This window comes from Narcine bancroftii, chromosome 2 (assembly GCF_036971445.1).
Source record: "Narcine bancroftii isolate sNarBan1 chromosome 2, sNarBan1.hap1, whole genome shotgun sequence".
NCBI lineage: Eukaryota > Metazoa > Chordata > Chondrichthyes > Torpediniformes > Narcinidae > Narcine > Narcine bancroftii.
Window position 1 is genome coordinate 12,053,057 of NC_091470.1, and position 15,861 is coordinate 12,068,917.

At 49.0% G+C, this 15,861-nt stretch overlaps 1 protein-coding gene across 2 annotated transcripts; it reads left to right on the forward strand.

Annotated features, from left to right (window-relative positions):
- The first annotated feature begins 154 nt into the window (after positions 1–154).
- Positions 155–14,386, forward strand: batf (basic leucine zipper transcription factor, ATF-like). Of its 2 annotated transcripts, XM_069915225.1 has the most exons (3): positions 155–1,238; positions 4,271–4,375; positions 13,602–14,386. In XM_069915225.1, the coding sequence occupies exons 1-3, from the start codon at positions 1,173–1,175 to the stop codon at positions 13,803–13,805; spliced, it is 375 nt and encodes a 124-aa protein (XP_069771326.1). In that variant the 5' UTR covers positions 155–1,172; the 3' UTR covers positions 13,806–14,386. The 2 variants fall into 2 exon arrangements, with proteins under 2 accessions (XP_069771326.1, XP_069771325.1); XM_069915224.1 differs by lacking the exon at positions 13,602–14,386 and having other exon boundaries at positions 226–1,238; positions 4,271–4,354.
- Positions 14,387–15,861: the final 1,475 nt, after the last annotated feature.

Sequence of the window (15,861 nt, forward strand, 5' to 3'; positions counted from 1 at the left end):
GGAGGAGGTGAACACTGACCCCTGGGAGGGGAACTTTGACCCACCCCCCCCAGCCCCGGGGAGGAGGAGGGGAACCCTGACACACCCCCCAGCCCCGGGGAGGAGGAGGGGAACCCTGACAGACTGAGCCGGGCCCGTTTGTGCCGCCTCCCTCACCCACAGCCAGAATTTCTGCGGGGTTTTGGCCGCTCTGTTGTGACAGAGTTTCCGCCACAACCACGTGGATTCCCGTTCACTGCACAAGCCGCTTCCTAGAAGTGTCCGCCGGGGCTGCCCTTAGAAAGGTGACATGCAGAGCGGCCAGTCTCGGGGAGAGGGGCAGAGAGAAGGGCAGAGAGAGGGACAGAGAGAGGGACAGAGCGGCCAGTCTCGGGGAGAGGGGCAGAGAGAGGGACAGAGCGGCCAGTCTCGGGGCGAGGGGCAGAGAGAGGGACAGAGCGGCCAGTCTCGGGGAGAGGGGCAGAGAGAGGGACAGAGCGGCCAGTCTCGGGGAGAGGGGCAGAGAGAAGGGCAGAGAGAGGGACAGAGAGAGGGACAGAGCGGCCAGTCTCGGGGAGAGGCGCAGAGAGAGGGACAGAGCGGCCAGTCTCGGGGAGAGGGGCAGAGAGAGGGACAGAGCGGCCAGTCTCGGGGAGAGGGGCAGAGAGAAGGGCAGAGAGAGGGACAGAGCGGCCAGTCTCGGGGAGAGGCGCAGAGAGAGGGACAGAGCGGCCAGTCTCGGGGCGAGGGGCAGAGAGAGGGACAGAGCGGCCAGTCTCGGGGCGAGGGGCAGAGAGAGGGACAGAGCGGCCAGTCTCGGGGAGAGGGGCAGAGAGAGGGACAGAGCGGCCAGTCTCGGGGAGAGGGGCAGAGAGAGGGACAGAGCGGCCAGTCTCGGGGAGAGGGGCAGAGAGAAGGGCAGAGAGAGGGACAGAGAGAGGGACAGAGCGGCCAGTCTCGGGGCGAGGGGCAGAGAGAGGGACAGAGCGGCCAGTCTCGGGGAGAGGGGCAGAGAGAAGGGCAGAGAGAGGGACAGAGCGGCCAGTCTCGGGGCGAGGGGCAGAGAGAGGGACAGAGCGGCCAGTCTCGGGGCGAGGGGCAGAGAGAGGGACAGAGCGGCCAGTCTCGGGGAGAGGGGCAGAGAGAGGGACAGAGCGGCCAGTCTCGGGGCGAGGGTTGCGGACCTTGGCGGGATGGCTCAGGACTCAGACAGCAGCGATTCGGGATACAGCCGACACCAGCCAGTCCCCGGTAAACAGGTAACCGGTCCCGACCCCGACCCGTCCCCGACCCGGTGCCCGATCTCCCACCCCGGGTAGGCAGCCCATGGACGGCGGGGACCTGTCAGAGCAGCGTCCGGGGCCACGTTCAGATGCACCTGTGCCTAGGGCTCACGGCGCGGGGACGCCGAGCTCGGGCTCCTGGCCGCCCTCCATGTACTGCTGGTTCCCTCCCCGCCCAGACCCGGACCCGAAACCGGACCTCTCCCGGTGTCGGTGAAACCGGGTCATCTGGTGTGTTTACCCAGGGAGTTGTGAACCCAGGGGCGGGGGGCGGGGGGGGGGAAGGGAGGGTGTGAACCTGGAAGGGTGTGTATCTGGGGAGGTGTGTACCAGGTGGAAGGTGGGGGAGGTGGGTTGAACCTGGGGGTACATTTACCCAAGGAATTGTGAAGGGGGGGGGGGGTGGTGTGAACCTGGGGGAATGCCAATCCCCAGGTGAACCCAGGACTTGTGGGTGTGACCAGGGCCATGGGGCAGAGTTACCCTGCAATGGGAGGGTGAACAGCAGACTGTGGGCCACCTATGTCTGTTCTGGTGCTGGGGTATGAGGGGTCAGAGCCCCGGGTGGGGTTGGGGGTGGTCGGTGCTGGGACCAGATACTCAGTGAAGGAATGAGAGACCTGGTGCTCAAAGGAACCAGTTAAGGAGTCACAAAGAGAACAGGCCCTTCAGCTCAACTCATCCATGCTGACCACGAAACCTTCCATCCACACATCAGTCCAAACGTCTGTACACTCCCACAGTTACCTTTGGTAGCTCGTTCCTGATACAGACCATCCTGTGAGTGATGTCCTTCTTAAATCTCTCCCGTCTCAACATCAACCCTCTGGTTGGAGAATTATCCATCCTGGGGAAAGGTCTGTGAGCTTTCACTCTATCTACACCCCTGATGATTTGATAAACCTCTGTAAGATCTCCTGTCAGAGGACTAAAGACCAACCCCTCCCATAACTCAACACCTCCAACATCCTGGAGAATCTCCTCGACCTCCCTTCCCATTGAATGGTGCCTTTCCTATCATTGGGTGACCAGATCTGCACACAGTTCCCGGTGGGTCTGAATTGTGTTGTGTCACCATACAAAATCAAGCATGCAAACACGTTCTCCACCACCTTGAACACCTGCATTAGGAAGCAAAACTCAGGGAGGGCTCATGAGAATTGCATGGTAGCCAGGAAGAAACAGGAAAGGACCTGGGAGAGCTCAAAGGAGGTATAAGATGATCTTGGGAAACAGAATTAAGGAAAACACATACATGAAAAAGGTTATCTGGAATGAGGGTTGGACTGATTAGGGATACCAGGGAGGGGGAACATATGCCTGAGGCAGCAGGGGCCCTAATTGAATTGTTTCAGTGTTCATTAGGGAAAGGGACTTTGGTCCACGTGAGGTCAGTACAGAACAAGCATGTTGAGGTGAAGAAAGAGGATGTGTGGATCTTCTGCAAAACATTTGGATGGACAAGTCGCAGAGACCAGATATTCCTCAGGTTACCACAGGAAGGGAGGGAAGAGATAGCTGGGGCATTGGCTGTGTCATTGAATCCTCCCTGACCACAGGGGATTGGAGAACAGCAAATGTAGTCTCCTTGTTTAAGAAAGGTAATAAGGAGAATCCTGGGAATTATAGACCGGCGAGTCTTACGTCAGGGGTGTGTAAACTAAGGATAGGATCTATGAACATTTGGAGATGTCCAGTCTACTCAAGGATAGTCAGCAGGGCTTTGTAAAGGGAAGGTCTGGCCTCACGAGTCTAATTGAGTTTCTTGAGGAGGTATCAAAAGTAATTGATGAAGGTCGGGCAGTAGATGTGGTCAACATGGATTTTTGCAAGGTATTTGCAAAGTCCCCTATGAGAGACTCATTCAGAAAATCAGGAAACTCGGGATCAGTGGAACCTTGGCTGTGTGGATAAAAAATTGGCTTGTAGAAAGAAACCAGACAGTAGTAGTGGAAAGAAAGTTTTCTGCCTGGAGGTTGGTGACTAGTGGATCTGTTCTAGGACCCCTGCTCTTTGTGACTTAATAGAAAGTTAGACATACAGCACAGTAACAGGCCCTTCCAGCCCTTGAGACTGTGTTGCCCAAATACCCCAATTAACCCCCATACATTTTGAAGGGTGGGAGGAAACAGAACATGAGGGAAAACCCACGCAGACACGGGGAGGGTGTACAAACTCCTGACAGACAGCGTGGGATTCGAACCCTGGTCCCAATTGCTGGAGCTGTAAAGACGTTGTGCCTACCGTTACGCTAACCTTGCCACTGATCTTAGACAAACAAGTGGAAGGAAGGGTCAGTAAGTTTGCGGATGACACGAAGGTTGGAGGTGTTGTGGATTGGAGCTGAAGGTTGTTGAAGGTTACAAGAGGATATAGACAGGATGCAGAGTTGGGCAGAGAAGTGGCAGATGGAGTTCAATCCGGATAAGTGTGAGGTGACGCATTGTGGAAGGACAAACCAGAAGGGGTGAGTCCAGGGTTCATGGTTGGTTATTTAAGTGTGTGGAGGAACAGGGAAGAACAGTAACAAATTCCAGAGAGCATCTGGGTATGGTGAGTTTTAGGGAGACCTCAGGGGTAGATTATTTTTACACGAGAGTGGTGGGGGTCTGGAATGCCTTGCCAGGGGTGGTGGTGGAGGCTAGTAGATGGGGATTCTTGGACAGGCACATGGATGGAAGAAAATGAGAGGATTAGGGAAGGGTTAGATTGCTGTGGTTGGTTTACACAGGTCGGCACAACATTGTGGGCTGAAGGGCCTGTACTGTGCTGGAATGTTCTTTGTTGATGAGGAACTGTCCCTCCTCCCCTCACCACGCACACCCTCCCCAGCTGTGGGTCCTCTCTGCTGCTCCTGGTCACTTCCTGTGCCACATCTGGGCCTGGTGGTGGGAGCTGTGTTTGGGGCCTGGCGGCTCTCTCCTCTCCCTGAGCCCTCCCCCAGCCCAGACAGGGGCACTCTCCTGCTCCATCATTTGCTGCATTCACCTAACACTTTCACCTTGCAGGAAAACATTGAGGAGACAAAGAAAGAGATGAGAAGAGTGAAGAATCGTCTGGCTGCCCAGAAGAGTCGGCTGAGACAGATGCAGAAAGCGGACACACTGCACCAGGTGAGAGCTGGCAGACTGATGCCAGGGCTGGGGTGGCAATGGTGGAGATATCAGGGTGACTGCCAGTTGGGTAGTGTCTGTGAGGGCTGGTGTGGGCATTTCTGCATCAGAGGGGCCATTTGCTCAGGTGACAAATCTCTTGGAGGGGGAGCATTTTGGTCAGATTGACCACAACTCCCTGAGCTTCAACATAGCTATGGAAAAGGATATAAACAGTCAAATGGGGAAAGTGTTTAATTGGGGAAGGGCTAATTATGAAGGGATGAGGCAGGAACCAGCGAGAGGAAATTGGGAACAGATGATCAAGGGTGAAAGCACAGAAGTAACGTGAAGGAAGTTTAGGGACCACTTGTGTTGGGTTCACGATAGACTTGTTGTGTCCAGGTTGTACCATTGGAAGTCTTAATAAACACCAGCAGGCTTGCAAATTTAACAGCACATTTCTTTACTCACATCCAGCTACTGAGTTGCTTATTGAAACAAGGTGTCTCACCGCGCATGCACCACCCTCAAGTGTGATGTGGCTGTTACAGTGTTAGTGTTCATACTCTAGCATAAAATGGTCACAGGTTTCCTCAGTATTTAACATCCCACTTTCTTAAAAAAATTAAAATTTTACAAAATTATTAAAATTTAAGGTATCTGCAATTGCAATTGAGAATTAACCATTCCATTTACACATTTGCAGTTCTATATTCTCTTCAGCAGAATCGCGCTGGTGGTAGGATGTTGCTTCTCCACCTCATGGACCTTATAGCGACTGTTTGGTTCAGCGGTTCTCCTGCTGTGCAGTCGTGGTGGTGTTGGTCGGGGTTTCACCTCGTGGACCTTATAGCGACTGTTTGGTTCAGCGGTTCTCCTTCTGTGCAGTCGTGGTGGTGTTGGTTGGGGTTTCTCCTCGTGGACCTTATAGCGACTGTTTGGTTCAGCGGTTCTCCTGCTGTGCAGTCGTGGTGGTATTGGTCGGGGTTTCACCTCATGGACCTTATAGTGACTGTTTGGTTCAGCGGTTCTCCTGCTGTGCAGTCGTTGTGGTGTTGGTCGGGGTTTCACCTCGTGGACCTTATAGCGATGACTAGGATGTTGCCCAGACTTCAGGAACTGAGTGACAGGGAAAGGTTCAACAGGTTAGGAGTTTATTCCCTGGAGCAGAGAAGAATGAGGGGAGATTTGATCGAGGTATTTAAAATTATGAGGGGGACAGACAGAGTAAATGTAGGTCGGCTTTTTCCACTGTGGATAGGTGAGATACAAACCAGAGGACATGGGTTAAGGGTGAAAGGGGAAATGTTTAGGGGGAACATGAAGGGGAACTTCCTCACACAGAGAGTGGTGGGGGTATGGAACAAGCTGTCATTTTAAGTGGTGAATGTGGGCTCAATTTTAACATTTAAGAATTTGGAGAGGTACGTGATGGGAGAGGTATGGAGGGATATGGACTGGGCTCAGGTCAGTGGGTCTAGGCAAAAAGATATGGTTTGGAACAGACTAGAAGGACCCTGTTTCTGTGCTACAATGTTCTATGGTTCTATGGAAGAAGGAAGCATACATCAGATATAGGAAGCAGGAAACAGAAAGGCCTCATGAGAAATATATGGTAGTCAGGAAGGAGCTTAGGAAATGACTTAGGAGAGCTGGAAGGGGGTATGAAAAAGTCTTGGCTTGTAGGATTAAGGAGAACCTCAGGGCATTCTGTGCATTTGTAAAGTACAGAAGGATGATAAGCATGAAGGTGGGGCCGATAAAGGATAAAGGAGGCAACAGGTGCCTGGAGGTGGAGGAGTTTGGGGAGGTCCTAAATGAATACTTTGCATCAGTATTCACAAGAGGAAAGGACCTTGATCAGGGTGAGGTCAGAATAGAACTGGCCTGTGGGCTGGACATTGTGGAGATTAAGGAAGAGGAAGGTGTTGGATCTGCTTAAAAAACAAACATTAATGAATCCCTGGGGCCAGATGTGATATACCTCAGGCTGCTGTGGGAAGGGAGGGAAGAGAGAGCTGGGACAGTAGCTATGATCTTTAAGTCCTCTTTGGCCGCAGGAGAGGAACCGGAAGATTGGAGAATGGAAAGAACTAGGGGACAGAGCCTTAAGATTCAGGGGAGTAGATTGAAGATGGAGATGGGAAAAACTTTTTTTCCCAGAGAGGAGTGAATCTGTGGAATTTTCTGCCCAGGGAAGGGGTTGAGGGACTTCATTAAACATATTTAAGGTTTAGTTAGATAGATTTTTACATAAAAAGAAATGAAGGGATTATGGGGAAAAGGCAGGTGGGTGGAGTTGAGCCAAAGATCAGATCAACCATTATCTTATTGAATGGCGGAGCAGGCTCAACGGGCCGAATGGCCAACTCCTGCTCCTATTTCTTATGTTCAAAAGTGGTCCCCTTGTTTATAAAAGGTAATAGGGAGAATCCTGGGAATTATTGACTGGTGAGTCTTACATCAGAGGTGTGTAAAGTAAAGGAGAGGGTTCATAAGGACAGGATCTATGATCATTTGGAGAAGATCAGTCTACTCAGGGATAGTCAGGATGGGGGAAGGGGGAGGACATGGCCATGCAAAGGACCTAGATAGACGTGTTTTGATTGAGCTCTCCGTGAAGAGTATTAAAAATACAGTTAAGACTTTAGAATTGTTTTATCCAAAAAAAAAATGGATAAAACAACTACCAAGAAACAAAGGTAGCCGAGGACAAGGAATGAAGAAGTTTCCATGCAGCCAGTGAAAGCTCGAAGAAGAGCGGTGAAAAAGTGATCTTGGACTGGCGGACCCTGGCAGAGCTGGGGAGTCGGGACAAGAACTAAATATTATCCTGGAGAAGATAGAAACCTTGATTTGTTGACATTGAAAATGTAATGAGAGACACGACTGAAAGGATGACTGAAATTAAAGAGATCGTTGAAGACTTAATAGAAAGAATGAACCAAGCAGAAGTTGACATGGTAAAAATATAAGATAAGCTCATAGTTTTGGAGAAAGATGCAAAACAATGGAAATCAGATAGACAAGGTCCACTGGACAAGATCGACCACATGGAGAATTTCAGCAAACAAAACAATGTTCAAATTATTGGACTGAAAGAATGAATTGAGGGAGAAGATCCGGTGAACTTCTTTGAATGATGGATCCTGCCAAAGAAGAAGACTGTGAAAAACATTTACAATAGGATGAAGTAAAAGTTGAATTTTTAAAAAAACCATCTTGCATTTATTGTTGAAAAGTCTCTTCTCTTTGGCTTGGCTTCGCGGATGAAGATTTATGGAGGGGGTAAAAAGTCCACATCAGCTGCAGGCTCGTTTGTGGCTGACAAGTCCGATGCGGGACAGGCAGACACGATTGCAGCGGTTGCAAGGGAAAATTGGTGGGTTGGGGTTGGGTGTTGGGTTTTTCCTCCTTTGCCTTTTGTCAGTGAGGTGGGCTCTGCGGTCTTCTTCAAAGGAGGTTGCTGCCCGCCAAACTGTGAGGCGCCAAGATGCACGGTTTGAGGCGTTATCAGCCCACTGGCGGTGGTCAATGTGGCAGGCACCAAGAGATTTCTTTAGGCAGTCCTTGTACCTTTTCTTTGGTGCACCTCTGTCACGGTGGCCAGTGGAGAGCTCGCCATATAATACGATCTTGGGAAGGCGATGGTCCTCCATTCTGGAGACGTGACCCATCCAGCGCAGCTGGATCTTCATAAGCGTGGACTCGATGCTGTCGACCTCTGCCATCTCGAGTACTTCGACGTTAGGGGTGTAAGCGCTCCAATGGATGTTGAGGATGGAGCGGAGACAACGCTGGTGGAAGCGTTCTAGGAGCCGTAGGTGGTGCCGGTAGAGGACCCATGATTCGGAGCCGAACAGGAGTGTGGGTATGACAACGGCTCTGTATACGCTTATCTTTGTGAGGTTTTTCAGTTGGTTGTTTTTCCAGACTCTTTTGTAAACTTTATTGAAATGGTCTCACCTGAAATTAGTGAGATGGAACGAATGATTTGGCTGGGAAACACACCTAAATTTATACCTAAAATATACTTTGCTCTCCGAAATGAAAATGCAAAACCAGGTTTACAGAGATTGAGAGATGGGAGTCAGATTTAGGAGCTGCAATAATGGAAAGATGCTGGTCTGATTGGTGTTTGGACAGCATGACGTCAACTATAAATGCAAGATACGGATTAGTACAATTTAATTTCCTCTACCAATTATACCTCATACCACAGAAATTACATAAATCAACATCGGAAATATCGGAGATGTGTTTTAGGTGTGGGATAGAAATAGGAATGTTCTTACATGCTACGTAGTCGTGTAAAGGGGAGACCTTTCTAGAAGGATATTACTGAAATATTAACAAGAATAACAGGGGTGGCCTTCACGGGCAACTGGAGGTTTATCTTTTGGGCAATTTCATTGAACTAAGTAATAAACTAACTAAATTCCAAATTTAATTTGTTAAAATAGCCTTGGCAGTGACTAAGAAATGTATTGCGATTACCTGGAAATCCCTCTCCCCTCTACAGAGAGCCTGATGGACTGCTGAGATGAATAGATGCATATCTGTGGAAAAAATTACATACAACATCAAGAACAAATAAGACATTTATTAAGCTGTGGCAGCCGTATTTGGATCATCTCAGGGCCCAATTATAACTATAAATACAATAATAAATAACACAATAATAAATCCTGCTAAAGTCCAAATGGAAGTGACTTCCCCGTGTGGAGTTTCTGATGGCCAACGTAAATGTGAGCCCTGACGGTGCGTGGATCTAAACGGGGAAAGGGAGGGGGTTTGTTTTTCTATGTATGGATGTATATATATTAATATTAGAGAGTTTTTCTATGTATATTTATGGAAAAAACCCAAACTGAAATATTTAAAACAAAAGGATAGTCAGCAGGGCCTTTGTGAAGGGAAGGTCGGGCCTCACAAGACTGAGTTTTTTGAGGAGGTAACAAAGAAAATTGATGAGGGTCGGGCGGTAGATGTGGCCAACATCCTCCAGTCAGGGCTACCTAAATTCCATCAGGGTGTGGACTTTGCTGTGAAAGGGGCAAACACATTGGACCTTGCGTGTACGAACATTTCTGACGTGTATCGGGTGGAGTCCTGCTCCCACCTCAGATACTCAGACCACATCTCTGTGATGCTAATCTCATCATACAGACTGCTCATCAGATCCTCCAGACCAGTTCTGAAGCAGGTTAAAACCTGGCCAGCGGGGTCATTCATTTACTCCAAGACTGCTTTGAGCGCAGCTACTGGCACATGTTCAAGGAAGCAGCAGCTGATGGCGACTGCATCAATCTGGGGGAGTATACCGTATCAGTGACCAGCTACATCAGTAAGGGTACTGACCTCGTCACTGTGGCCAAGACCATCACTACCCACTCCAATCAGAAGCCATAGATGACTGCGGAGATGCGTGTGCTGCTCAGGAACTGAGACATTGCCTTCAGAGTGGCGACAAGACAACCCCAGCTACTGCAAGAGCCGAGCTGTCCAAGATCATCAGGGAAGCAAAGCGTATGCATGCCCAGTGCACTCACAGTCACTTCCTGGACAGCAAGGACACACGACGCATGTGGAAGGGCACCCAAGACATCACCAACCACAAGACCACACCATCTGCCTGTGCTGGTAATGCCTCCCTCCCAGACACACTGAGCAACTTCTATGCGCGTTTTGAGGTGATAAACAATGTGGTGGTGAAGAAGACCACCTCTCCTCCAAACGACCAGGTGCTGGGTCTTACAGTGGCCGAGGTGAAGAGAGAGTTAGGCAAGGTCAACCACGGAATGCTACTGGACCCGATAAAAATTCTCAGCAGCCTGCTCAGGGGATGTGCAAATGTTCTCACTGACATCGTTAACATCTCCCTGAGAGACACCATGCTCCCAACGTGCCTCAAAGCCGCACCATTGTCCTGGTGCCGAAAAAGTCGCCTGTGACCTGCCTCAATGACTACCACCCTGTCGTACTCGCGACCATCATCATGAAGGGCTTCAAGAGGCTCGTCATGGGGCACCTCAAGTTCTTGCTGTCTCCCCCTCATTGGATCCGCCTACCATTCCCATATAGATCCAACTGCTCTATGGATGATGCCATCGCCACCGCCCTCCATCTAGCCCTCACTCACCTGGAAAACAAGGAGTCGTCTGTTAAAATCTGTTCATTAACTTCAGCTCAGCATTCAACTCAATCACACCACAGTACGTGATAGGGAAGTTGGTCCTGTTGGGTCGAAACCCCTCCCTCTGCGAGTGGATTTGTTTTATTTAAAAATTTTCATCCATGTAATTAAGTCAATACTTAAAGTTAAAATTACAAAGATTACATGGTATTAACCTCCCTCTTACCCCCTCCCACTATAAGAGTTGTAAGGATAAAAATAGATATATGTTTATATAAAAGAATTATATAAAATGATATTAGTCCGGATTGCACAAAGGATCAGCCGACACACCGGGACCTGACAGTGTTTATATTAAACGGCTGCAGGGAAGAAGATTATTACAGGTGGTAAGAGGCTGGAAGTGCATTTTTACACTTTTATCCCTAAACTTTGTATCTACCAACTCCAAATTTGTACAAACATTGATTATTTATTTCTCAGATAATATGTAATTTTCTCCAAAGGAACACCACTGTGAATTTCTGTGTTCCATCTCTCCAGACCTAACTGCATCCGATTTCCAGCTCACCGTGATACACTTCCTTGCCACCACTAACGCTATTTTGATAAATTTCACTTGATAAAATGAGATTTTTAATTCAGGTCTTGTTCCTTCCATGTTCCCCAACAAAAATAAATCTGGACTTTGTGGAAAACCAATCCAAGTTCCAGAAACTGTCCTGAATCCACCCAGAAGGTTCTGACTTTAGAACTTGATCAGGTAGAAAGTAAAAAGGTTCCTACTGCTTCACCAGGTCTAAAATGTTTATCTGATAAATCTGATTTTATTTTGTGCAATTTTTGCACGTTAAATAGAATTGACGTAAATAATTATATTGAACTGAACTGTATCTAACGTTTATAATATTTGTTGTACAGTCTTGACAAAGATCTCCCCATCTTTTCTCATCAATGATAATATATGAATCCACCTCCATTTCTGTCCAGATTTATAAACTCCCTTTTTAATAGAATCTGCTTGTAATAAGAAATATATTGCAGAAATAAATTTCTTAGTGTAACCTCTCCATGTAAGAACCTCCAGTTCACTACAAGCTGGTAAATACATGGTTGGTCCTAAATTTTCCTGTCAGTATCCTCTCAATTGGAGCTAACATTTGTATTCTGATTATTCCATATTTATTCCTTAACCATTGAAACGAGATCTTATACAATCTTATACATTTTTAATGCCATTGTGAAGACCTCAGACCGTCCGGATCGAAAACAGCACCTCCGAGACCACTGAGTACGTGAGCCCCCCAGGGCTGCGTGCTGAGTCCACTGCTGTTCACTTTACTGACCCACGCCTGTGTAGCAAAGCACAGCTCGAACCACATCATTAAGTTCACTGACGACACAACTGTGATGGGCCTGATCAGGAAGAATGAGGAGTCAGCGTACAGAGATGACGTGTAGTCACTAACGGACTGGTGCACAGACAACAAACTGGATCTGAACATTAAAAAAACAAAAGAGGGGGTTGTCAGCTTCAGGAGGGCCCAGGGGGACCATGCTCCACTGACCATTGACAGCTCCATTGAGGTTGTCAAGAGTATCGAGTTCCTTGGTGTTTCACCTGGTCACATAATACCAGCTCCATAGCCAAGAAAGCCCAGCAGCGCCTCTACTTCCTGCAAAGGCTGGGAAAGTTAATCTCCCATCCTCCATCCTCACTACATTCTACAAAGGATATATTGAGTGTATCCTGTCCAACTGCATCACCGCTTGGTTTGGAAGCTGAACCACCTCAGACCACATGGCCTGGCAGAGGATAGTGAAGTCAGTGGAAAAGATCATTGGGAGCTCTCTTCCTACCATGAAGGACATCTATAACACTCAATGTAGGCGAAAGGCAATAAACATTGTGAAGGACTCCACGCACCCCTCACGTAAACTGTTCTCCCTTCTGCCATCTGTTAGGAGGTACCGTAGCACTCGGGCCCTTGTGTCCAGATTGGGCAACGGTCTTTTCTCCAAAGACATCAGGCTCCTGAATTCCCAGAACAGATGTGGGTAGTGAACTGTTGACTTTTACACAACTTCAGGATTGAAGGGCATCCATTTAGAACAGGAATAAATATGGAATATGGAATAATCGGAATACAAATGTTAGCTCCAATTGAGAGGATACTGATATTAATATTTTAATATTTCAATGTGTTTAACTTCTAATGTAGTTATGTAAATCTGCTCCATGGTCCTGGAGAAACACTATCTCGCCTTTACTGTGCGACAAATGAAGGTGACTTGACTTGGATTTAGTGAGACCCCATCAGAGTCCCCCATGTTTTGAAGATCATGAGGTATGGGATCCCTGGAATCTTGGGTGTCTGGATAAAAATGGCCTTGCATGCAGAAAGTAGAGGAGGGAAGTATCCTGCCTGGAGGTTGGGGAAACCTTCACCTGAGCATGGTGCCCAGGAATGTGCACATTCCACGAGGTCAGGCCTGAGCCAGGCCCCTGGACATGTGAGTCAGGGGATCAATTCACACTTCCTTCATTGCAATATAATAGTGTAGAACATGTAATATTACAAAAAAAATTGAAGGCTTCCTGATGGTGTTGGAGGTTTGGATCTGGAGCTCGTGTGGCTGATGGATTGAACAGGAAGTTTGTGCATCTGCAGAGGGTGTGGGAGGCTAGAGGTGAATCCATAGACACTCAGTGACTCTGAAGGGACCCTCTTTTGCTTTCCTTTCTCTGGCTTTTAGGAGCGCCGGGCGATTTCAGCTGATGGCGAATCTTTGTCTGCCTTACAGCAGACTAAATACAAGTTCACGTAATATTACATCTGCTTTATCACATGACAATAAAAGAATCTTGAATGCAGAAGTTTAACAGAGCAGGTTGAGTAGACAGGAGTATTAGGAGCACGGTAGGGAGTGAGGAATGATTTAAATGCAAGGAACACCAGGGGCATGGACAGGTGGATGGGACCAGGATATTGGAGCAGTGAGGAAGGTGTGGGGGGTGGGGGGGGAAGCTCACTGCACGGGCTACAGTCTGTTTGCAATGACCTGTCTTTGAAGTTACTTGCATGGTTTAATTCCCCTTGTCCGCAGGAGAGTGAACATTTGGAGAGGGAAAATGTGGCCCTGAGGAAGGAGATCACTCTGCTGAACGAGGAGCTGAAGTACTTCAGCGCCGTGCTGAGGAGCCATGAAAGCCTGTGCCCAGCGCTGTGTGCCCGGAGTGAGGATGGGGTCCATCCCACCCACAGCCTGTCACAGGCCCACAGCATCGCCCCAGCACAGCACCACCTGTGAGTGGAATACCTCCAGGCCGTAGCAGCTGCTTACCTTGCCCAGAACCCTGCAAACCAACCTGTCACTCCTCACTCACTCCCAGATAAAACGACAGTGTCTGTGTGGAGTTAGGTACTGAAATACCAGGATGTGATGAACAGATAAGCTGCCCTGGGCAGGGGCATCTGCTGTTGATGGTCCCTGAGATGGGCCCCAGCAACTGGCCCTGCTCCTGGCAGCTGCCACACAATGATTTATTGCAGAATTCGTGTTGGAACCTGGGCCCAGGTCCCACAGCTTTGTACTCCTGGAGCAACGTCGAACTCGGTGACCCAGGCAGGTTCCACCACACAACATTGTACTGCTGGGAATGTGAGCCGAACCAGAAACACCTGACATGCTGACCAACTTGTTCTATTTCTCCAAATGTTGTGCCAGAGGTTCCCCTATTTGTAATTGCGGGGCGTGGTGAGCCAGGAACTCTGGCCCTGGCGGTACCCAGGCACCCTGTTTCCTGCACCCCGTCTGCCCATGTAATGTGCACCCATGAATCCAACTGGCTTCATAGGAATGTTACTGTGTAACGTGTGGAATTAAAACCATGTTGGACAATTCGTAACGTGACGCCCACCAGTACTGATGGGATGATGTGTTGGTCTGATCTTTGTTCCACCCCAGCCCCTTCCTCTGGTATTCCATGCAATTCCTACACCATGTTCCTGAGCAGCAAGGTCCCCCTACTCACCCCCACACCCCCTCACCTCCCCCTCACCCCACTCACCTCTCCCTCATCACTCCCTTCACCCTCACCATTCATGCCCTCCCACCCCACCCTCACCTCTCACCCTCCCTATCCCCCTCACTCCCACCATTCACGTTCCCCCTCACCCCCATTTCCACCCCATCACCCCCCACTCAGCCCCACCATTCACCCCCCTCACCTCCACCATTTACATTCCCCCCACACTCCCTTACAACCCCTTAAACACCCCCCCACACCAGCCCCTCACCATTCATCTGTTCTAAATGGATGCCCTTCAATCCTGAAGTTGTGTTCAAGTGAGAAGTTGCTCAGAAAGCTGAATGGACTAAGGGTGGGTACATCTCTCAGAGCAGATGGATTGCACCCTCAGTTCCTGAAAAAGGTAATGGTAGAGATTGTGGAGGCATTGGGAATAATCATTCAGGAATCAACAGAATCTGATATGATCCTGGAGGACTAGAAAATTGCAAATATCACCTCACTGTTTAAGAAGGGAGGGAGGCAGCAGAAAGGAAATTATATGCCAGTTAACCCAACGTCAGTGATATGGGAAAATGTCAGCAGGCACCCGAACAAAATGGTAGGGGGAGGGGTGGTGGAGGAGCATGGTTCCACGGGCAGGAGGTAATAGGTGGATAAGGGAGGGAGGGATGGAGGGCACACCAGCAGGCAGGGGAGGAGGGATGGCTCTGTGAATGGAGAGGGAAAGGGGTGGAGAGCTAGAGGAAAGAGACAAAGAGAAAGGAAAGGAAGGGAGAACAGAGAATGGGCTCGCAGAAACCGGAGAAGTTGATGTTAATGCCGTCCGATTGGAGAGGGCTCAGACGGAAAATCAAGAGTTGCTCCTTCAATTTACGGGTGGTCTTGGTGGGATAGTATACGAGGCCACAGACAGACGTGAGCATGGGAGTGGGGCGCAGAATTGAAGTGGTTGGCCACCGGGAGGTCTCTGTCACTGATACGGATAGAGTGAAGGTGCTCAGTAAAGCGATCTCCCAGTCTGCGCCCAATCTCTCCGATGTAGAGACGGCCAGTTGACTGGCAGATGCCAAGAGGTGGAGGAAGCTGAGTTGGAAATGAGGGCTGCCAATACTTGAATCTGGTGAGAAGGTACTGAGAGACCAGTTGAAACTGAAGGGGAGGAAAAGGATGTGAGGGTCCTCTATCCTCCTCCTTGCTGGCCCTGTCCAAGATGAGTTCCACCACCTTTATGCCATCGTCTATGATTTACAAAGAGAAGATCATTAAAGCCTTTTGGGGGCATATTGGCACAAATTCAGGTCCTGGATTGTGTTGATTTTGGAGTCTAAGTCA

Excerpts from the sequence above, each read along its gene's own strand:
- batf (XM_069915224.1), top strand. The coding sequence starts at position 290 with ATGCAGAGCGGCCAGTCTCGGGGAGAGGGGCAGAGAGAAGGGCAGAGA.